Source organism: Berkeleyomyces rouxiae (genome assembly GCF_048999995.1).
Source record: "Berkeleyomyces rouxiae strain 22BRR77 chromosome Unknown BrBRR77_ptg000001l, whole genome shotgun sequence".
In the NCBI taxonomy this organism is placed as follows: domain Eukaryota; kingdom Fungi; phylum Ascomycota; class Sordariomycetes; order Microascales; family Ceratocystidaceae; genus Berkeleyomyces; species Berkeleyomyces rouxiae.
In genome coordinates, this window is record NW_027396491.1 from 3,987,458 (window position 1) to 4,011,212 (window position 23,755).

Here is a 23,755-nt window from a genome sequence, read left to right on the forward strand (position 1 = left end):
TAACATTCCCAGACGAATAGAAATGGATAAGACGGCAAACTATGAAAGCCAGGCAGGGCTCTATTCCTCAAGGGACCGACGTCAGACCAAGCAAGCAGACAAGGTCCAGGTGAGCCGGGCCAAGCCGGCCAAGTCATGCTTTGGAGTTGCCTTGGCCTGATGGCTGCCACCCTTCCGTTCTTCTTCCAGTCTGCAGTCTGAGTCTGAGTCTGCGGGCGCGCGTGATTATGATGATGGGCGTGGGCGTGTGTGTGTTTGCTATCTAGTCTACCTCTTCACATCGTCGTCGTCCTCCTCTCCTAAGCCACACTTGACGTGTAGCAAACCAATCACGAAAAAAAAAAAAAAAAAAAAAAGAAATGCTGCCACCCACCTGCATGCACAATGATGCCGTCCTGCAGCGGCCCCTGTCCCTTCTAGAGTCAGCCATGTCTTCTTATATTATTGCCCATCCACTATTAGCTTCCAGACACAACTAACTCCCTGACGATGACGACGACAGCGCCATCGAGCTAAAAGCACACACTCTGGCACTATGGAGCCACTAATCCGCCTGACACTGGCATCAGGGGTGTCTTTTGCTTTCGAGTCCAGGCCGACCTAAGCGCGTTTTTCTGGCGTGGGTGCCAGGCACCGCGATGCTTAGCTTAACTAGCGGTTGTTGGTTACGCCTTAGCAACAGTGGCCAATTTTAACCCGTTGCCATGAAGACCTTTAATAGCCCCAATATGCCATGGCCTCCCGTAAAAGGCAAGAGGAGCCAGCCCCACATCACGCCTTGTGCCTTGTGCTTGGATGGCTGTTCTAGTTTAGTGGCTTCTGGAAGCCTTCTGCCATGGTTCTAGACTTCCGATAGAGCATCGCCCGCGGCAGGTGGCGCCCATGTCTGCCAGCTGTGCGACAGTGCCACATGAGTGCTGGTCTCGCACAGCTCTGCCAGCTGCCAGCTGCCCCTCAACAGCTGCCACATCTACGTGATTATTGTCGCAGGAAGCTAGCTCAAGCTAGGCCAGTTTGTTAGATGTTTGTCAAGCACCGTAACTTGGACAAGGACTGTTTCGGTTTCATCGCCAGTTTTTCTTTACAATCCAGTTTCGATTCTCTTCTGTGTTCGCCTCCCTGCCGTCTACACACTTGGTAGACCCAGTGTTTCTTGCTCGAAACCCTTCTCTGCTGACAGCGACCTTGTTTTCTGCCTCCCCTATCCTAATATATACTCTCAACATCAACATCGACGACCTCACCGATTGACTCGTCTTTAATTTGATACTCCGATACACGTTGTCCTGTAGACCAGGCAAGCGCTTCTAGTTCACATCCCTCTTTCTACCTCCATCGCTACCATGTCCCGGAACCCTGCGCCCTTCGGCCAGCCGTCCTACGGTCCTGGTGGGGGCAATCTTCCTCCCCGCCGCCCCGCACCAGGCGACAGCGATGCGCTCTTCGGCAACCGCGGGGCTGCTGCTCCGGCGCCGGGTGGGTACTCTGGAAGCTATGGGCAGCAGCCGCCTCAGCAACGACAGCAGCCCATGGCATCTCGCGGCCCGCCTTCTGAGAAGCCAAGAGCCGGTGGCAGTGGCAGTGGCAGCAGTCCGGCAATCAACCTACAGGTGGCCAAGGTTGAGGATAAGACAATGCAGACGCGGCTAATTTACGAAAATGTGTGAGTGACTTGGCCCATCGGAAATCAGTGTACGGGCTCGTACATGCTAACCTGTCTATCAGATGCGCCGTGTCTTCGGCCGACTTCCCCCCGAATCCCGACGGAAGCGATATTTACGTCCTCATCACAAACATGGATGGCCAGGAATTTGTCATGACGGCCCGTCCAATGCAGTATTTCCCTCGGGGCTGCATCAGGTATGTTTACTTCAACCCAAGGCCAGGCATATGGCCCACATCCCGTCTAGTAAGCAATCAGTACTGACCATTGACTCCACTCACACAGCCTTTCCGAGCCGCAGCGTAACTGGGCTCGCATTAGTGTTCGCGATACATTCACTGGTCGCCAGTGGACGCCTTTCCAGGGCAACAACAAGCAGGTGTACATTGGAACTATGGACGTTGAGATTGGCTTTGCCTCGCCTAACAAGAAGACCGCCCAAAAGTACAAGGAAGATGACCTACAAAAGCTATTCAACCGCAGCTTTGAGAACCACATTGTCCAGCCAGGCCAGCGGATCTTGATGGATGTTTCGTCCATTCCCTTGCTAGTTGTCGTCAAGACAGTGACGCTCATTGATCTTGGCATGGCTGTCGAAGGCCAAGTAAGCTCCCGCGACCACAATACCCGAGGTATCATTACCTCTGAAAGTCAGATCGTCTTCCATCGTGACGCATCTAGCGACTTGCAGATGGAGGCATCCATGAAACGCGCCAATACCAATGCCATCATTGCGCCAGACTTCAAGTTTGAGGATATGGGAATCGGCGGTCTTGCCGGAGAGTTTGCCACTATTTTCCGTCGTGCCTTTGCCTCACGCATCTTTCCACCGGCCATGGTCCAAAAGCTGGGTATTCAGCACGTCAAGGGTATTCTGATGTATGGCCCGCCTGGAACGGGAAAGACTCTCATGGCCAGACAAATTGGAAAGATGCTCAACAGTCGTGAACCCAAGATCATCAACGGTCCTGAGATTCTCAACAAGTTTGTCGGTCAATCCGAAGAAAACGTGCGGAAGATGTTTGCAGAGTGAGTTTGCCTAGATGGTTTATTATCGCTGCTCCAACTTGACTTGGCTAACACCGTTTACAGTGCCGAAAAGGAGTACAAAGAAAAGGGCGATGAGTCTGGTCTACACGTCATCATTTTCGATGAGCTCGATGCGTAAGTCCCGAAACCCCCATATGTCCAACGACTCTGGCTTTCTAACCTTGTATATTTAGAGTGTGCAAGCAGCGTGGCTCTGGCGCTGGTGGTGGTACTGGTGTTGGTGACAGTGTTGTCAACCAGCTTCTTACCAAGCTAGATGGTGTTGACCAGCTCAATAACATTCTGCTTATTGGTATGACTAACCGAAAGGACATGATTGATGAAGCTCTTTTGCGTCCTGGTCGTCTGGAAGTTCAACTGGAGATTAGCCTTCCCAACGAAGACGGCCGTCTCCAGATCTGTAAGTGCCTTGCTATCCAAAAATCCGACAATCACGGCTCTGTTTCGTTATTAACACACCCGTTTTCTGTTAATAGTGAAAATCCACACCAGCAAGATGCGTGACAACGATGTTCTTGGTAATGACGTTGATCTGGTGTCACTCGCTGCTGAGGCAAAGAACTACTCTGGTGCCGAACTTAGCGGTCTGGTCAAAGCTGCTACATCATTTGCCTTTTCTCGTCATACCAAGATCGACCAGCGTACGTCTCGTCTCATACACTCGTGACTCCCAAGATTATTTGTTACTAATGCTCTGAATAGTCGCTGGCATCAAGGACGATGTGGCCAATATGAAGGTCACCATGGCCGACTTTGAACAAGCTCTCAAAGAAGTGCGCCCTGCCTATGGTGTTGATGAGCAAGATCTTGACGTTTTGCTTCCTAACGGTATCATCCAATTCAACCCTGAGCATATCCAGGATATCCTGAACCAGGGTGAGCGCTCATTCAACACCATCAGAGAAGCTGAAGGCAAAAGACACCAAGCCATTCTCTTCCATGGTGTTCGGGGTGCTGGTAAAACAGCCCTTGCAGCGGAAATTGCCAGAATGTCGCAGTATCCATTTGTCAAGGTGTTGAGTCCCAAGGACCTACTTCCCTACAGGGACGAAATGTCCAAGAGTATGCTCTATTTCCCTTCCCCTTCCCCTGCACGTGGTCTTTTAGTGGCCGACAACGTGGCATGCTTGATTCAAGACTAACCCAGACCCCTTGTTCAGTCGATTACATCAACCGCGTGTTTGCCAACGCCTACAGAAGTCCTCTATCCCTAATCCTGATTGACAACTTTGACCGTCTCATTGACTGGTCGCCGATCGGGCCGCGCTTCAGTAACAACATCCTCGCCACGCTGCAAACATTGATCAGCACTCCGCCTCCCAAGGATCACCGCCTGCTTGTATTCTGCACGACGACCAAGCTACGCGTACTTAAGCTTCTTGAAGTTGATGACATTTTCGACAAGAAGATTGACGTGCGCCCGCTGCGCAGCCTGAACGAGCTGGCTGTTGTCATGGACCACAGCCGCATCTTTGACCGCAATGCCATTCAGTCCATCTGCAGCCAGATCCAGGAGACTGCGATCATGACTGATTCTGAGCGCCGCAAGGGTCAGTTCAGTGTCGAGCTAGGCATCAAGACGGTGCTGGATTTCCTCTTTGAAGCCAAGGCAGCAAGCAAACCCCGCGAGGACGGGTCGGCGCTGGATCCAGGACCGATCTTCTTGAACCTGATGGTGGATGCCATCAACGCAGCCAAGGTTCCTGAGTAGAGAAGAGACGTACAACTTTGTATCGCGGTTGGACAGAATGAATACCACGGCTGCTTGTATTTGCACTTGTACATACACACTGTAGTAGAAGAGGCTAGCTATTTAGATTACAGTCATGTTGCCAAGCTCAGACTTGTGATGGTAATCGGATATAATTCGGAATGCCAATGGCTGGATTTTTGTTTTATTTCCCATGACCTGGCTTCAACAAATCAATGCCTTAATTATGACTTTGAGAAATTGTGCAAACCCACACACTCCAACAACACGCAAATTTATGTATGTAACTACATACATACACGTATACAGCTCAGGACACATCCCGTAGGGAAGAGGCTAGAGTTCTGCGCTGTCACGTCTCAGTCTTAATCTTGATCTGCACGAGCAGAATGTCGACAAGTTGTAAAACTTGGAATCTAATTATAATTGTGTTTGGGCATATCAATATCAACTCTGGATGAGGTGAAACTGTTTTGAGGATCCTTAGGGTTCGTACATAACAGGGTTCAACATCAACAGTTGCCTCCCTTTTATTTTCTTTATTTTCTTATTCTTACATTCTGTACCACGGTGTTATTCAGGAGAGAGGATTGCCTACTTGACCCATGGGTTCAATGTGTGTACAAACAACACACGGGTCTGAGGGTGGCCCTGTCCATGCGTAGGATTTTACCTCGTTACAAGTTGACGACTGTTTATTCGACAACTCGCGACAGAACGAAAAAAAAAAGCCACAGAGTCACATTGGCAACGATTCTTCCTGCTTGATCACAGACCCATATTCAGTTTTGGCCCTCGAAGATACAGGGCATATATGGGGGGACAGAGCGATTTGGGAACCTTGGACTCTGGTAGATGTTGCTCTTGGGCTGTGTAGTAATGTTGTAATAGCTACTTGTATCTGATTGTATGTGGCAGCATGCGTCAATGTGGAAGGCGAAGGGAAGCAGCGCTGGACTTGACGGGACCTATGAGACTAGGAAAGGTTGGCGATGTGTGAGGACATGTGAGGGAGGAAGAGAGACATGAGAGGACGAGAATACCCTGGCAAGCCCACACACACAAGACTTTGCGCTCAGTGGTTTTTCCAAGCTTGGTACCAGCCAGCATCTTTGAGTGTATGTATCCACAGACTTCACAGCTGGGGCTCGCATACTTCTGAAACTGTATGGCTTTGGCTAACTGCTTCGGGATAAAGCCAAGTACTGGAATATAAGGTCGAACAAGTCTAGAAGAGTGAACGACGCATCACAAGTGCATAAAAGTGTCTCTGAGGGCGGCGTTGGGATTAGTCAAAGATAACGCGCATTGTTGACTACGCGAGCTTGCAGGCGGTTCTGGCGTGTCTCTGCACAATGGTGGCGTTGGGTGGGCGATGCGATGCGAGAGGGTTAGCGAGAGGGTCCTTGGCTTGGAGTTATGGGGTCGGGGTCGGGGCAGCTGGGAGTCGATGACTATCTAATCTCCATCTGAAGTTTGGCTGGGAGCTGGGAGCCCAGGGAAATGGTCTACCCTATGCTATAGAAGCCAGCACATATACATATTGATACATGAGCACACAAAAGCAGAAGCGAGTCCCCTGAGGGGACTCTGAAAGAGAACATGTAGGCCCACAACGTCGAGAGTTGTTCTCTTTTTACGCAGTTCCCAGCCATCCGCGGTGCAGGGTTCCCCTCTCCTTCTTGGTGTTGTCCCCGCGGACCAACATGTGAATAGGGTCTGATTTGATAGTAGTTGGTTATAGTAGGGATCGAGCTAATGAGCAGGGGAGATCCTGGCTGGTGATGAAGTTTGGGAAGAGGGCACACAACCAACTGTCAGTAACTAAAGGTTCAATAAAGAGAATGGAAAATGACACGGGCAGTTTTTCAGGGAGTCTTGTGACTTGGAAGACAGAGAGGCCAAGGCAAGATGTGCGGAGTCCGACAAGAGAGAGAGAGTCTTGGGATACTCGGTGTTTTTTTTCTCAAGTCGGAGACAAGACTCCAGCCGACTTAGTAAGAAATAATAAGGGTAAAATACAAGTACTGACTAGTACACAAGTGGATGTGGTAGGGACAACAACGGCAACTATAAGTCTTGTCAACGAGAAAGTGCGAAGCATGGAAAGAAGACTGGGGCACTCGACAGAAAGACGGAAAGAGCAAAACGTCAAGTCTCCGTGACTGCCATCACACATTATCCCACCTCCCACCTCCCAGATCCCGCAGCAAGCGCCATTGATTGCAGGAAGCTACCATGACAGATACAGCAGCTGCCAGTTCTATGCTGCGCTGCATTCCTTCCCCCCTTCTGTCTTGTGTCGTCCGTCCGTCTAATCCCAGTGCCATCCTAGACTCCTCCATTTCCGTGCGGATACAGATGATATACACTGACACTGACCTTTTGTATTTTATCATCAATTTATCCCTCGTCTTCTTTTTGTCAAAACAAGGCAGGCAAGGTAGAAAGGACTCTTGCTCTTTCTTCTCTGCCTCCCCCTATTGATGGCAGTTGCCTGCTCTGCTTTTGGGTTCTTTCTTTCTTTTCTTTTCTTTTGGGCACAATAATGTTTTACCAGGGAAAATTGTGACACCATTTTTCTTTTCATTTCTCCTTGGATATCGGTAATCCGGCTTTGCATAATTTCCCCCATCTCGTTATTTCTCCTTCCCCTCCTCATAGGAATGCAAATGAAGTGAAGTGTGTTGAGACAGGGAGAATGGAAAATATCTGAAAAAAGAAAAGAAAAAAAAGAATTAAACTGTTGTGTGCAACTCCCGTCTTGATCTTGGAATCCTTCCTTTCTCGCTTGTGCTGCTTCTGTTTCTGGATTTGAGCTGAGCTGCACATTTGTGGCTCTTGCCTGGTCGGTCTAGTGATTTCCTTGTTCATGTCGTGCCGTTCCTTTTCCTGCCTTGTAGAGCGATTTGCCCTGTTCTGTAGACTTTCTTCACGATCCTTTTTTTCTTGCCAATTTTTGTCTTCGTTTTTATTCTTTTCTACACGCAAAAAACTTGCGCCCTCCCCCCCAGAAAATCGGCAACTTGGCCACTTAACCTGGCTTGCAAGGCTCGAGCAAATAAGCCAGCCGCGGCCGCTGATCAACGCCTTCTTCTCTCATCATTGCTGGCCTGGCCGAATTGCTCGCTGCTTCTATATGGTTTTGCTCGGTACGTCAAACCTGTTCGTTCCATCGCCCTTGTCCCAGAGATATTCGCATGCTTTTGGTCTTCCTATTCATAATCGTCGTCGTCACGAGGCGCAGAGCCGCTCCTTTATTCTTCTCCTCCCGCCCCACAGACCACATCGCACTGTTCAACGCCAAAATCTGCATCCGTGATGCGTTCGTGAGAGCGGCTTGAGTTGGTTCGCTGTCACGTGTGTGATTGATTGTGCGCCCCGAGTAACATTGAACATTGAGCGAGCCTCCCTTTTGCTGCTCACCACATCCCACACGCATCAAGAAATCGCCCGCCAATTAAGCTCAAAGCTAACCTCTAAAACTTGATGTTGCATCTGCAGAATCTATGCACAACAGCGCTCGTTGTGCTCTCTGATCCTGCCGCCAAAGGAAGAAATAATAGGAGATACCGGCTGCGAAAATACGCTCAGAATCGGCCAACCACAGAAAATACAAATTAGAATCATCATTAGTTACGCCGACCGACATCTACGCCAGCACGCGATACGGCTCGAAATACGGCTTTCTGAATGTCTTTGACCATGGACGATTCTCCAGGCAACAGGGCTCCCAAGGCAGAGCCTACCTACACCCGCACAATCAAAACAAAAATACATCTACAGCCTCAACCCGAAAACCTGTCACCGCATTCTGTCGATTCTTCACATAGCCGGCTAAGGCGTGTCACACCAAAATCGACGACTCCCTCCAAGCGCCTGGTGCCTTTAAAACCGCCCACGAAACTCAAGGTGGCCTCGTCGGCGCCACTGAAGCCCCTTGTGCCAAAGACGGAGCGAAAACACCAAGAGCACAACATCCACACGCGGATACGAAAGAATTCGGATGTCGACCGTTTGGCTGTAGAGAGTGCCGGTGATTCTTCGCAACGTCATCGGGGCCTCTCTGTGTCCAATGTCGGGAACAACGGCAAGATATACCTCAGGTGCATATCCCCCACATTGCCTTGCATACCGTGCACCACGAAGCGTCACTAACATCAAGTGCCATGGCAACACAGACCAGTTGTGAGACCAGCAAATCAGCGCTACTTCACCCAGCCAAATGCTTTCCCTGCAACCCCACCCACTACTGCAGGACCCGATGCCGCTGTCGCAGATACAAAGCCACCTAAAAGTGAGCATGCGGCCGAAACCCTCGACCCCACGGCGCAGCACAACCAACTGCAAATCCCCACATCGGAACAAGCGAGCGGTGATCTGCATCTCAGTCAATGGGAGCCGCCTTCACCCACCACCGTTGTGCCGATTCGCGCGCCCACACACTCGACCCCGAATGTAACTCAGATCAGCCAAACATCCACAGCAACGATACAAGGCCGGCGACGAGCAGTGTCTGACGCTACTCGACACAATGTTCCCATCACAACATCCGTAACCATGGCCACGGACGAGGGAAGCTCTGCCGGCCTGAAGATTGTCATTTCCCAGAATCATGGCTTTGGACATGACCATGACTGTGAACATGCTCGGCCACGAACCGCCGAGGAACAAGAGGTCTCTCCTTTTATCGATGTTTCGATTCCATCACCACGTATCGGCCGCCCGAGATTTACCGTTCGTGGAACTCCCGTTCTGCGAGTATCCAACTACACAGCTACCGAAGACCTTCACTCCAGCATTGCTCAAACCCTCTCCGCGATTCCTACGCCTCTACCCCGTTCGAGTCACATCAGCCAATCCATTGTTTCTCCTTCTATACATGGCGCATCTCGCGAACCTACATGGATGATGGTTCAAACCCCGCGGAGGTTCCTACCATCGATGCCTACCATTCCAATGTTGACCGTCACCCCCGCAAACATTTCACGATCAGAACCAACAACGCCCATGTCCCGAGGAAGCATTGACCAGGAATCCCTGATTGCAGCTACTGCTGCGAGGGCAACATATATCCCAACACACCAGGAAATCGGCCCATCAATGTTTGATTTTCTCACCTTTAAGCCCATGTGCGACGACGGCGACCTAGTGCGATATTCCCCTGCAGGGGCTGTAATGGCTGCAACACCAGCCAGACTCATTGCAGAAATCACATCTCCTTCTATCCTCGACTACGAAATGTTATCCGACTTTTTTCTCACCTTCCGTGCCTTTCTTGAGCCTCTAGACCTTATTCGAATGCTCATCTCAAGGTTTCACTGGGCCGCTGACCGCAACGACGAAATTGGCATGGTTGTACGCGTACGAACCTTTGTTGCTCTTAGGCATTGGATTCTCAATTACTTTGTGGATGACTTCATGCCAAACTTGGAACTGCGTGTTTCTTTTTGCAATCTTGTAAATGAGCTGAACAGTAATCTGGCCAAGATTGGAGAGGAAGTCAGCCCTCATCAGAAGATTGTTGGGGAACTCAAAAAGTGCTGGAGAAGAGTGTGTGCCCAGTTCTGGGATACTGACGGTCTTTCCGTTCTAACATCGTCTGACCCCGATATTACCCCTGGTGGCATTGCTGGTCATAGAGATGCCAACATAAACCCTGCCTACTGGGAGAGGAAATCTAGTACCAGACCCTCTATTGATAGCACGCGTGGCGAACTCGAGAACAACCCAAGTATCGCGGCCGTGATCCAAGACCCGTCGCCTCGTGTTGACTTTTCTCTTGCCCCAGAGGCATCGAAGAGTACACGGAAACAATCAGCCAGTGAGGAAAGTGGCCCTCGCCACGGTCTCAACCCACTGAGCGTGTCTAGTATTGATGTTGCATCTTGCACATTCCCCACCTCCAAGAACCTGCAAAAGTTTGGTCTGACTGGCACCAGCAAATCCCATTCAACTCGCCTTGTCACAGCGCAGAACCTCAATACCTCCGGTGGAGTAGCCACAGCTCCTAAAGGCATTGTTGGAAAACGAGTTAGACCTCACAAACGCAATGGCAGCATGTCTGATTCGTTGCGGGATCGCGTAGAGTCTGTAAACCAACCGGCAGAGAACTCAGAAAACGCACCATTTACGGGAAGCCTAATGCGCGGAGACTTATTCCCTCCTTCACAGGCACTGGTAGAGGCTGGACATTCCCTCGACGTTTCTGAGAACATGCGTTGGTCGACCATGGACAATGAATCCGACCAGGTCCCTGTCCATCGGCAATATGGGTCTGGCCCTGCTGTCAAGAAACTTTTCGACACTGTCAAGAGAGCACTCAGTACGACACGCTGTCCTATCACAGGCATACGCCTCGTCCACCAAGAGTTGCGTTTATCTCGGCTGCTTTCTAACCCGACGCCTTCCAGTGGCGTTGTGCCTCTGGTTAGGTCCAAAAAGTTTGATAATCAACCCACTGTCCGCGTTGATCTGCTTGGTGCTTCTATTGCAGATGCCTTCAAAGCAATTGTCCACGATGGACAGACAGGAAATGGATTTGAGAACAGACTCTCCTTCCAAGACTCGGTCACGCGTCCGGGGGAAGCTGGCACACAGCCTCGGGTTCCTACCTTTGATTCTGCCCATCTCGATGGCTCTTTTGACGAGACCAGTATGCGTAGTAGTGCTAGCCATCGACACAATACCCACAAGCGAGTTTTGAGTGACGGCGCTATTACAGCTGGTAGCAAGTCTATCATGATTATCAACGATACTAGACACGAGCCGTTTGACTTGTCAACTCTACCCAATATCGTGGGACTCAGTTATGCTCCGGAGACCTTTGCCGAACCTTTCGCCCATACTGGGGATCTGACACCACCTTCCACACCGCCCGACCCTGTACGTGAGACGCTACGACATACTTCACACTTGGCGAATCACAGTTTCTTCGTTCGTCCTGCTGACGTCAACATCACCCTTCCTCCCTTCGTACCTGACCTCCAAAGTTTTCTGGAAGGCGGTTGTCTTTCCCCTAACCAGGCATTCCGAAGCCCCCAAACTGCCACTTTCCCCCGTGCCATTGCTCTTGCGATGCAGGCAGGAAACGCTGGCTCTCCACTATCAAGCAATGTACAGACAGAATTTCGGGTGAATAGTAGCGGGCCTGTGGCCCAACAAGAGTCGTCTCCTTCTTGTCTCGAGTCGCAGGCAGACGATTCTATTGTAGCTTCCACAGTTACCCAATCTCATCACAACTCAACCATGTCGGGAGTCGAGCAGCAACGCACTTCCTTTCACGGTTCCCACCATACCGGCCATAGACGTAGTATTAGTGCGTCATCGTTCGGGTCTTCTGCTTCTCATGAAGTGAGTGATAAAGCCCAGCCTGCACGCATGCTTCGTCGTCGCCCTGCTGGAAACCTCCGAGAAGTCAGCACAGTCAACGATTTGGACCAGCATCTGTCCATGTTTCGATCTCGTTCAATGACAACAATTGATACCTTTACCGATTCAGTGCGGAGTTCTTACAGAATTAGTTACAATGAGGCCCCGGTGTACCAAGATTCTCATCACGAAGCAGTCTCACCCAGCACATCAGAGCCTCCTCCCCACACGATTCCTCTGAGCTCACCAGCCTCTCCATCCACACTTGCCACCAAGAAGCTGTCTCTGTTCAGTACACACTCGTCGATGCATCGCCCCATGCGGTCCTCTTTCGAGGCTGAGCTACGCAAGCTAGCTGCGATTCCTGATGATGTTGACGGTGGTGTTGAAATTGCCCTCATGAAGCTGGAAGGACGCTACGAGAAACCTGCTACCTTCACTGAGTTGACGCCAGCACCTCCTCGCCTCCGTAAACAGCGGGTGTCTTTGAGCCAGTTAGTTATTGGAAACCGGACTGTTATCGACACTGAAAGGCGCAAAAATCGACAAACTAGTTTCACGGGTGAAGGATCGGTTGTCTCTCCCATCATGAACATGGCAGATATATCATTAGAAGCCGTGCATGTCCCTGTGCCTCCTGTGCACAACAGCTTTTTGCCCGCTGGCCCAATGCCCCTCTATGAAGCTGACAAAGCCCATGATTCAGGCATTGATGACAAAGAATCATTTAGCCAGTCTTCCTGCCCAGAAGAATACGAACCTGTAGGAGATGCCAATGATAAGAGCTCTCTGAGCATGTATCGGGACTCGATGAACCAATCAACCTACATTACAGATGACGATGGAAGTACTGAAGGCTCCCAAGACTTGGCATCTATATCAAGCCATCCCTTGGTCACTGGCGCGCCTGTACAGACAGACAAGATGACCTATGAGGACGGCATTTCCAACCCCAAGATTCGCATTTCTGGCTCATTTTTGGATAGCAACAGCTACAGCGAGTACGTCACTAGAAACAGTCTTGATTTGGCTGATGCCCCCTCGACACCGAGCTACCTGGGCCCCACAGATAGCCATGGCTCAGCTGGTCTTGCTGAGACTGAAAATTCATTGTCGCATGTTGTCCCTCCTTCCCCTCCCATGACTCTGAAGCAAACTATCAATATTCCCGGGTCTTGTAAGGACAGCCCCAAGCCTCAGGCTCCATTGGCACATGTCAATATCGGCCCCAATATCATGGAAATGCATCAGTCCCCTCTGACGATGCACAAACCCCTTCCGCCGACCCCCGAAGCCACTCCCACGACTACACACAGTCATGAGGCCAATTACGACTCACCCCACGCTTCCCAAGAAGCCCCAGAGACTGCAGCTGCTACCCAGACCAAGCAAAGCACCATGACGGATGATCAGCGAGCAGCCTCTCATCTTCCTTTCATTCTGGCCTTTGACTCGAATGTCCTTGCTCAGCAGTTTACACTTATTGAAAAGGAAGCCCTTGTTGAAATCGACTGGAGGGAGTTGGTCGAGATGGGATGGAAAACCTCGGCCATTGGCTTGTGGAGGTCGTGGCTCGACTTTCTACAGAACTCAAACTCTCATGGTATTGACGTGGTTGTCGCACGCTTCAACATCATGGTCAAGTGGGCTGTCTCGGAAATCGTCTTGACTCAGAACATCAACGAACGCGCTCGCTGCATCATCAAGCTCATCCACATTGCGCAACACTGCCGCCGGTACCGCAACTTTGCTTCCCTGGCACAAATCACCATGGCCCTCACGTCTCCCGAGGTCACCCGCCTCACCAAGACGTGGTCCCTTGTCCCAGCCGCCGAGGTCCGCGTCGTACAAAGCCTCGAAACCCTGATGACGCCGACCCGCAACTTCTACAACATCCGCTCCGAGATGGAAACAGGCTCAGACAAGGGCTGCATCCCCTTTGTCGGCATCTACATGCATGATCTCACCTATAACTCACAACGCCCCGCGCACGTCCCCGCCGCGTCGCGCACGGCCATGCCCCTCGTCAACTTTGAGCGATACCGCCGCACGGCTGCCGTCGTCAAGACGCTCCTGCGCCTGTTTGAGGCGAGCACGCTGTACGACTTCCAGACTATTGAAGGCATCACCGAGCGGTGCCTCTGGGTGTGTGCGTTGGGCGACGACGAGATTCGCAGCCGTGCTGCTCACATGGAATAATGGCGGCGTGCTACCAGTTCCGTTTATATCCATTTCGACCGACGCCTGTTTTTCTTTTTTTCTTGGATGATTTTTCCTCCGTTCTCTTTGGGCTTTGTTTTCATATATCTTTTTCTTTATTTTTCTTGTTGTGATACTCCTGTATGCCAGTCCCGTTTTCTTCTTTCGGCTTTCATATTCCCCTCCCCGATCTCATTGCTTTTTTTCTCTCTTTATATTCTTTTCCACCATATACTTCTTCTTCTCTGCCTCACTCTCTCTCTCTCTCTATCTTGCAACGACGCGCCATGACTTTTTTCTCTCTTTCTTCGACGAAGAAGTCGGCTGGCTTTTCTTTATACTGTTCCTTCCTTTCTTTCTTTTTTTTTTGTTTAGCGTGGTACTTGCTCCATGATCATCTACTCTTTTATATGCTCCTCGCTACGCTATAGATATACCAAATTCTTCTTCTTTCTACCATGACCTCTTTGGGCCACATTCATCTGCTGTCTTGACCATAATAATTAACTACGTGCATTTCCAACTTGTTTTTAGCTGTTTTTATACCACCATTTATTTGGACTCAATCGATACCGCTCTTCCCTTTGTTTCACACGATGGATAGCATTCGTCCGATATCATACATGTTTCTAATCACCTTTTGAAGACTGCGTGCGTAGCGTTGGTCTATCTTTGTATTCCAGTCAAGAAATACATTTGTTATTTGTCAAAAAAAAAAAAAAAAAAAAAAAAAAAAAGGAAAAACACAGCCTGTGCACTTTGAAGCCAAGTAAGAACTAGTCAACACAAAGAATCCGCCAAAAGCAACGCAACCAAGAAACCAAGAAGCTAAACCATTTATGGCCGCAAGAAAGAAAAGAAACGCCGGTATTCCCAACCGTGAGCTGTAGCCAATCAAAAAAGACAAGGTCGCAGAATGTAGTGCGCATGGTACATCGAAGCAGAAATACATACCCCCAAATCATCAAAAACATCGTCATTATCATGGGTTCCATAACTGGGTGCTTAAAAGGAGAAAGATAATACATGAAAGAAGTCCGGCCATCCCGATGAATAAAACGCACCAACAAACTTTGGGATAAAGGAATCAGATAAACTGCATACCGCCACGCTGCTGGTACTCCTGGTAATCTTTCTCATGGTAGCGGGAATGACCACCAACGACGCTTGATGCGCTGCAATGTTCGTCGGTATCCATGGCCATGTCTGGCTGGAGCGGTGACCGTGCGGGGCGCTGGTTGATACGGGCGTCGTGCAATGCTAGCTCGCCCATGGCTGAGCGACGCCGAGCCAGGAGCCGCTCTTGCTGGGCTTCCCAGAGCGACACAGCCTTGACAGGTAGTTCCTCGCTGACAAGCAAGTCGACATCAAAGCCATTCTGCATACCCTCAAAGACGCCGGGGGCCATGTGCACAGGTGCAGTAAGAGGGGCAGAGATGTCAGCCATCGTAGGCCGCTTCTTTAGACGACGTGGTGGGGCAGGTGTAGATGTGGGCGCTGGTGAAGGGTCTGGCATGATGTTGACGGGGTGTTGAGAGAATGGATTTGGGTGAAGGGGTGAGTGTGGTGACATGGGCAGATCTTTTGTGAAGGGCGAGGAAGTAGAACCGGAGGGTTTATTGGAAGTTCCCGAAGAGGATGAGCTCGAGCTCAAGGACCGACCTGATAAAAACCCAGTGAATTCCCCTCCGCGCTTACGCAATCTACCCAGATTGCTCAAATCTCCCATGCGGGAAGCCGACTTGCGGAGCTTTTTATGGGAAGGCACGTCAGTGCCGAGGGCGTCAGCGCCACTGCGCTTCATTCCCCTTCTCTGTCCAACGCCACCCAGCCAGCCAGACATGATGCCGACATCGCGATCCATTGGTGAAGATATGGGACGGGCTGTAGGGGATGGGGGACGGGCAGGAGGGTGAGCCTGCGAGCTCCAGTCCATTGATTGCATAGGCTCATCATCTTGCTCCATAGACGTAGGAGTAGGCGGAACGGGGTTAGAACGAAGACCGTCTGCTGTGCCGGGAGCCAATGCAGTATTAAAGGGGGAAGCAAAGTTTCCCATTGACTGAGATGTGGGCAATGGTTTCGGTGGTGGCTGGCGAGTAGACTGGATGGCATGATTACCAAAAAATCCCTGGGCCATCAACGACTTGTAGTTAGCCATGACCTCTTCGCGGGATGGACGGTCGCCGTTACTGGCCATACCCATCCCCAGAGGAGGTTTAAAGCTAGAGCCCTGTTGAATTGAGGGGTCTCGGGAAGACGAGCCATCAGAAGGAGGTGTGGTGAAATGGGAAACGCCGGTTCGCCGGGAGTCAAGAAGTACACCGGCGTGCATGGAGTGTGGACGCCGTTTTGTTTCGCCCTTCCGAAAGCTCAGCTTCTCCCGGAAGCCTGTCCACAAAGCAGGGAGGAAGCTTGACCGCTTCTCAGACTTGGTTTTGTTGCTCATGTTGCTCGAGGTTCGCTTGGTATTTGATGGGCCGATGTTGGACATCTCAGCATCCAGGGTTGAGTTCGAGCTTGTGCGGGGGCTTGAGCAAGACAAGAATTCGGCGGCGATATCGTCGAAATCGTTGTCGTGGTCAGTCTGCGAGGCAAAAGAAGACGAAGTGGAATGCTTTTGGCCTATAAACTCCACCGGCGGCACAGCAGAAACCCTATCGTTCATGGAGCCTTCAAGGAAGCGACTGCTTGAGGCGCGCGTCAGGCCGGCCATGACGTCTCTTTTATACGAGTGGGTGGCAATTTCAGCTGGCGAAAAAATAAATGGATATGTTCCAGTGTTTGTTGCTGTATGTTTCGATTCGATTCGTTTGTGGGAAAGGCTGGGAGGTGTGCCGTGATTCTCTTTTTGGTGAGTGGAATGCAGGTGCAGGCGCAGATGCAGATGCAGGCTGTTGGAGCTGTGGAATTGTCGAGAAACGCGTGGTGGGAGTGAAAAACCGGAGAATGATGTGCACGTGTGTATGTATCGTGCCAATCAATATTGACGTGCAAGACCGAGACAGTCGTGGTCGGGCCGGGCAGGAAATGAGAGGAGCAAAGTTTAGTACTGCGGACTCGCAATGCTTCAAGCAAGCAAGACAGCGAGGGAAACAGCCGCTGAAGATGCTGAAGGTGCAAAGGAAAAGAAAATGAGCGCACCCGCAAAGACTGGCCAATAGTTTTTTTTGTTCCTCTTCACAGCGGCTTGTTTGTGTTGTTTTGCGGTTGCTGGTTGCTCAGGTAGCAGCCACCGTTTTTTCTGTCCAGGCCTGGCCTGTCCCTGTTCTTTATTCTGTTCTGCACGCTGGGCTGGTTCTCAGACGTCGCTAATGCAGAATAGACGAAGCGATAGCAACATAAAAGGCAATGAAGAGATGAGATGAGAGATGAGAAGAAAAAAAAGAACCACGATAGAAATTGACGACAAAAACTTCTTCAAGTGAGGGGAAACCTGCGAGCCCCAACGGCAATTGCAAAAGAGGAAAGCACGCTTTTATCATGACCAGAGCTTCCTTCCATGGGCGACTTTCCCTTCTTCTTGCGGTAACCCCATATTGTGCCAATATAGGAAGCTACTATCAATTTTATCGCCAGGGTTGCATGGATCCATCCATCACTGGCTTCTTGACGGGAAACTACCATGGCTACTCCAGATCGACACCATCGACACCCACTAGTATCCGAAGTCCCGCTGTGAGAGAATAACAAGAATAAAAGAAAGGTATTAAACCCCATGATAAAAGAGGCTTTTGCTTTGTATCACCCGCATCTTGTCTCCTGCCACGGCCCGTTTGTTGTTGTTATAGTTGACTAAGTACATGACTACCAGTGGTTGTTGTTGTTATTGCAACTGCTTTCTCGAGCCTTGATGACTAAACTAGCTCCACTCTGAATCGACGACCCCTGATCTAAACCAAGACTCCAACATGGAAAAAAGGCAACAAAAAAACATAGGACGACGCGATCGACCTCACGCTAGCCAGCTGAAAGCCTGTGCCTCTGTCTCTGTCTCTGTCTCTGTCTTTGAAGTCTCGCCTGGCACCACTTGCGCCAAAGATGTCAGTGAAAAATGCAAGTCCCATCATCGCCTTCCTGCCAACTTGTTCCCTGGAATTCAATAGGAGCATCTGTTCGGCCTCCTGTCTCTCAAGCCCATCCCGCAGGCTTTACACCCGCCGACTATCGCCCCCCCCCTAACATCAGAAACATTATAGCGGCCTCGGTCCACTGTGCTTCCCCTGCGCTAAGCAGCCATAGCCAGCTGCACGTCGCATGTTAGACATCGACCCGGTGCCGTCTGCTTCAGACCGAGACAAGGACCCACCAGCGCCCGGAGCTTCCCCTCGAAGCTTGCGCTTGTACTTGGGCCAAGGACTAGTTATACCAGTAGTATACTATCCAAGCATACAACCGGCCGCACTATATAGCAAACATGCATCCGTCCAGCCTCTTCCAACCTACACTACCAGCAACCGCCTCTGACGAGAGCAAGGCCACGAAAAGGCCTAGGATAGTCCAGCCAATGGTGTTTCGCTTCCTTTGAGTGAGTGGTCTCCTTTCTCAAGGGGACGCACGTAACTAGACTGCATATTCATTCCCTCTGGGCTTGACACTATTGCTGGTACGGTGAGCCATATTTCGACTCTTTCTCTTTGTCTTCTCCACCCTTGTTGGCCGCTTGCGTAATGCAAGAAGGATAGTTCTACTATAAAAGCACAAAGTATAGATACATACGAGCACAAAAGTATGCAGCATGCACAGTGATATGCATAAGAACATGAGAATCAAAAACATCTGACATGAAAGAGAGTGAAGCTATAGACTACCTATGCTTATCCTTCTGTCAACTGGTTTGAATAAGTATGAACGTATTCTGGCTTTAACGTTGTTCCGGTGTAAGTTCTCTCTGAGAAGTGCAGACATTGACTACATCCATTCATTACATGTAACTACATGGCATTCAAGTCCGTACCTAGTTACTCGATCAACAGCCCTATCTGCGCCCAAGCCATATCCCTAGTACCTGCATACCAGGCATTAAGCAGGAAAAAGGACTTGTGCATGCATGTGTACCAACACAACTACGTACATATGAACATATGCAATGCGCATAATAACGCATGTGTACGAGAAGCTATACACATATATACAATGTACACTTATACCCAGCTACTTGTGAAAGTTTGTACTTGTGCTTTGGTGAACCCAGAGAGCATGCATTCTTGGATTTGTGCATATGCAATGAAGCATAGCCAAAATTATAAGCCGAAATTCCTTATCAACCTACCCACGAATTGTTTTTTTTTCTTTGACTTAGGCTGTCTGCTCGCGACTATTGAACAAAAAGAAATCAAGTCCAGTCAGTTCTGCTAGTGCCTAGAAGAAAAAAAAAGTAAAAAGGTGAAAAAAAAAAGAAAGAGAGAAAAAGGAATGCTCCGAGTGAGGGTCGAACTCACGACCTTTGGATATCATGACAACATGTCAAGCTCAGATCTTGGAAATCAAGCTCCTCATGATTATGAGACCACTGCGCTACCACTGCGCCATCGAAGCTTGTTGTATTTCGTTGGAGATCGGTCGGGAAAACAATGGCTATCAAGATAGGGGTCCACTTTTTTCCCTTTTTTTTTTTTTTAGTTGTGAACCCTCACCACCTCTCCTTTCAACCAACCAGTTGACTAGTATTCACACAACAGTCAATATCTTGACAATGGGGGGGGGGGGGGAAATGTACTTTGATTTCAACATAAGAAATGGTGTATCTGTGTATAGGAGCTTGTAGAAAGCCAAAAAAGAAATAAAAGAAAGCCTACTAAATATAATAAAATAAAAATCCTCCCATTTTACCCAGAAAAATCCAACAGAAAAAGAAGAAGAAAAAAAAAAGGAAAAAGGACACAAAGACCCAGAAGCGGTAGCATTAGGAAAAAAAAAACAAAAGGGATGAAAACCAAAACAGAACAGAGACTGCTTCAGTCAAGTTGTGTCGTAAAGAAAAGAGAAATCAAAAAGAACCGATAGAAGATGGAGAGCACAGAACCAAGAGATAAAACCGGTCTGTGGCAGGCCGATCACCAGAATTCCAAAGGAAAAGTGATGACAAAGGAAGGGAGCAAGAGAAAAACAGAAAGAATTTATATGTCAAGTATATGTACACATGACTGGTATACACATGCAAATGCAGGAAATGTAAAAGATCTGGTCCATCATTTCATCGTCGTCTAGATGGCTCAGATGAACTTGTTCATATGTTTGGTCTTGTACGTCCCGTCAGCAGTCATGTAGTGAACTGAGTCAAGGGGTGGCAGGCGGCGATCCGCAAAGTAGCTGTTAGACCCCTCAGACGGCGAGATGTTGGGGCGGTCAGCCGGACGCGTTTTATCGCCAGGATTTCCACGGTTGTAGACACGCTGCGAGTCACTGGGAGAATGGGCCCGGTGGCGCTTTTTAGAGTGGGAAGAACGGCTGACCCAGCCCTCTTTAGAAGGACCACGCTTTGATATAGAAGAAGGCAAGGTGTATGGGTAAACGTAGGCAGGCTCCTCGTCATTGGTGTCAAGCTCAATAACCGAGTTCTGCAGGCCGCTGGAAGCTGCGGGAGGTTGTGTAGGAGGGATCTCTGGCATAACTTGACCAGTAGGAGCCATGTCACGGCCATCGGCGGGAGGAGGTAGACAACGCATAACGGCTAGACGGATTACAGTAGAATCATCGAGAGATTTGTGTCCGTGGGTTTGAGATGTGATGGATGAGCGGTAGTCACGCTTGTCATCATAGTCGGACGGGTATTGAGATCTAGGTGATTGCTGAATGCTTTGTGACAGAGAGTTATGACGTTCAGACTTGGAGTCAATCTCCATGGCATGGCTGTAGGGATTCGAGGCCGAGGAGTTTTGATCGTAACCTTGTGTGGGAGGTCTACTCGGGTGATTGTACGTAGGAGTCGGGCCATTGTGAGCCAGGTTGTTCGAAGGGGACATTGGCCTTCTAGAAGCAATGGGTGGTTTGCTATATGTGGCACAGCCAGGACGGGTGTAGGGCGGAGCTGTTGACGACGTCGACGACGAAGTGATTGTGCTGGAGTAGGACGGGCGGGATGGTGCAGAAATTGCGGGCGGGTAATTGTCAGAGGTGGAGGTCTTGCGACCTTCGGGGTACTGAGAAATAGAGGGGTTCATGGGCTGAGGCATGCGACTGTCGACGTTCATGTTGTGGGTGCCCATTGAACGATCGTGGTATTGTTCGCCAGGTGGGCAATCAGGAGTGCGAGAAATTCTCTCCAGTTCCTTAGGCGGCTCACGGTGAGAGGTTCTCCCCTTTTCCTTGTTCTCCCGGGTTCGCATGCGCACATCTCTTCGGATACGAACGCGGCAGCCCTGATCAGCAACAGTGCGGCTCAGAAGAGTGCTCTCAGTGAGGCCAGGAAACTTCTTAGCGCTGTAGACTGTGAATGCATTGGACTTGGCCTCCATACGCCAGTCGAAAGAAGGCTCAAGCCCGACATCGGGCGACTTTTCAATGTGGCCAATGCTGGCATCAGCAGGGTCTTTGATCTCTTCGTAGAGGTTAAAGGCCAGACGGTAACGGCCTTCATGGCGAACAGACAAGTCGGGGAACAGAAAGTATCCAGCAACGGTAGGTCTGTCGAGGTAGGCCATGCCAGAGACAGGCATACCAGTAAGCACTGGGGGACTGGTAGCGGCGGGCGTTTGCACACGACCATGGGCCATGGGACGAGCATGCTCGAGAGTGGCGAATAGGAAGAAGTTGACGTTGTACGAGAAGGTGATGTCCTTTTCTTGGCCATTGGTGATATCGAAAATAAGAAGCTCGACGACGGGCGGAGGGTCCACAGGTCTACGGTCGGCAGCAGCTAATGAGGCATGGCTCGTTAGCATGCAAAACGTCACGGGAAGGACGCGGCTGCGCCGTAGCTAGCGAGAAAAGGAGGCTTACATTTGGAACCAGAGCCACAGGCGCGGGCTCGCTCAGGTTGTTGCAGAATGGTGAGTCTGTACCGCAAGAGTCTTCCGCCCTTGGTCCGACGCTCGAACACGGTGGGAGGGCCGTCCATGGTGGAGGGCGTTTGCATGTTGTGCATTTCGGCCTTGTTGTCGGGCTGCAGAGGCCGCATTTGAGTGGCCATGGTGAACCACTCGGAGAATTGGTGAAGGGTCAAAATCAAAGCAAGATGGCAAGAAATAAAGGCGCACGAGATCTGGGCAATGGAGGCGAGTTGTTAGCAAAGGAGGTTCCCGGGCAGCAAATGAGACTTGTGTCGCGAGCGTAATGAGGAAGAAAAAGAGGAGTAAGAAAAGGGACAGCCAGCCGCAGCAATAGTGTGGGAGGTGAGAAGAATGCAGGCGTTCCAAGCAGGCAGTACCCAAGTAATGCAGACCCAGACCACTGGGTCAGGTCTTAAATTTGGGTTCCTGGGGTCGTTGGATTTTGTGCTTATTTTCTTTTCTATTTCTTTTTCTCCCTTATTGGCAGCACACTGGCCCAGCCTGTTCGGGAGGAATTTTAGTTGAGCGAGGACAAGCCAAGTCAAAGACAAGTTCCGGGTCTAGTTTCCAGAGCACAAAGACAGCCCAGCCCAGCACAATGGACATCGAACGAGCTTGTGCTGGACGAGGCCACCTAGAAAACAAAAACAAAGAGACGCATGATGAAACAAGACCCAGCAGAGTGGGAGCCCGGGGAGTGGGCGACCTTTTGCGCTGGCGTGCAGTGCGTGCCGAAAAAGAGGCGGCCTGTATGCGTGCGTTGTTGGCTGTCTCGGGGATGCTTCTGCACATACATGCACGGGGGGATAAGAAGAAACAAGGCGGACACCAAAGCTATAGGGCGCCTTGTTTTTACCTTGACCTGAGCGATTTCTCAGTCAAGCGTGGATGGGCAGACTTACGAGACCAAATGCTCGGCTTAGGGAGACTACAGGATTCCAAGGGCGAGCACGGAGCCAGTATCTCGGAAAGCACAGGACCAGGCCGTTTGGATGCAGTGGGCGGGCGGGGTGGCTTGCTTGGAATGGGCGTGGAGCGTGTGCAGCAGAATTCAAGAGCGGCAAACAGGCGATGGGCGGATTGATTGCGGGTAGAGTCGTCGAGAGACTGGCGGATTGGTTGGTATGAGGACGTAGGGTTACGTGCGGCCAGTTGGCAGCTTTGTAGCTTGAACCTGGCAGATGAAGCGGTCAAGAGGGCGGCGGTAATGTGAGTGTGTCGTCGATGAGCTACGGAGCGATGCTTTGGGTGGTGATGAGCTGCGGGCGACGGGGCATTAGATGCAGGCGAGAATAAGAGCACGGCGCGTGTTGGATTGCATTTGCAGGCGAAGTAAAGTAGCTGAAAGGGCGAAACGGGTCTCTAGGGCAATGGCGCTCCTGATGGCGCTCCCGATGGCGGCGATGAAGATGGCGATGGTTCTTGGGTGGTTTGGTGGTTTGGCGGCGGCTAGATTTCGTTCGGCCAGGCTGCAAAACACGCAAGAATACCTGGCGACGAGAAAGAGGAAAAAAGAGCAAAAGTGGAAGAACAGACACCAGACACTCGAGGCCCGTGGAAAATTGAGGGTGGGCAGGTGCAGATACAAAAAGGGCAGCAGCACAGAAACCAGGTGCAGGGCAGGCATGGCTTCTGGGTGAGCGAGGAAAGAACCTGGCCTGGGATTTTATCCATGTTTAATGTTTGCGTGTATTTTTTTGTTCTTCTCTCCTTCCCAGGAAACCCAGGCTCTTTCTCTTTCCTTGCCTTGGGACCCGCTGCACTCACTGC

The 23,755-nt window shown here is 50.4% G+C and overlaps 4 protein-coding genes across 4 annotated transcripts; 2 read left to right on the forward strand and 2 right to left on the reverse strand.

Annotated features, from left to right (window-relative positions):
• Positions 1 to 1,343: 1,343 nt before the first annotated feature.
• BROUX77_001129 (uncharacterized protein) lies at positions 1,344 to 4,424 on the forward strand (the record flags this gene model as incomplete). Its single annotated transcript, XM_073745524.1, has 8 exons — positions 1,344 to 1,663; positions 1,726 to 1,860; positions 1,949 to 2,692; positions 2,756 to 2,827; positions 2,887 to 3,113; positions 3,190 to 3,354; positions 3,416 to 3,775; positions 3,874 to 4,424. 8 exons carry the CDS (start codon positions 1,344 to 1,346, stop codon positions 4,422 to 4,424), a joined length of 2,574 nt encoding a protein of 857 aa, XP_073609364.1.
• Positions 4,425 to 8,129: 3,705 nt separating this feature from the next.
• On the forward strand, positions 8,130 to 13,994 carry BROUX77_001130 (uncharacterized protein; the record flags this gene model as incomplete). The annotated part of the gene is made up of 2 exons (XM_073745526.1): positions 8,130 to 8,530; positions 8,606 to 13,994. The coding sequence occupies 2 exons, from the start codon at positions 8,130 to 8,132 to the stop codon at positions 13,992 to 13,994; spliced, it is 5,790 nt and encodes a 1,929-aa protein (XP_073609365.1).
• Positions 13,995 to 15,081: 1,087 nt separating this feature from the next.
• On the reverse strand, positions 15,082 to 16,710 carry BROUX77_001131 (uncharacterized protein; the record flags this gene model as incomplete). Its single annotated transcript, XM_073745527.1, has 1 exon — positions 15,082 to 16,710. One exon carries the CDS (start codon positions 16,708 to 16,710, stop codon positions 15,082 to 15,084), a length of 1,629 nt encoding a protein of 542 aa, XP_073609366.1.
• Positions 16,711 to 20,209: 3,499 nt separating this feature from the next.
• On the reverse strand, positions 20,210 to 22,125 carry BROUX77_001132 (uncharacterized protein; the record flags this gene model as incomplete). The annotated part of the gene is made up of 2 exons (XM_073745528.1): positions 20,210 to 21,852; positions 21,936 to 22,125. 2 exons carry the CDS (start codon positions 22,123 to 22,125, stop codon positions 20,210 to 20,212), a joined length of 1,833 nt encoding a protein of 610 aa, XP_073609367.1.
• Between the last annotated feature and the right edge of the window lie 1,630 nt (positions 22,126 to 23,755).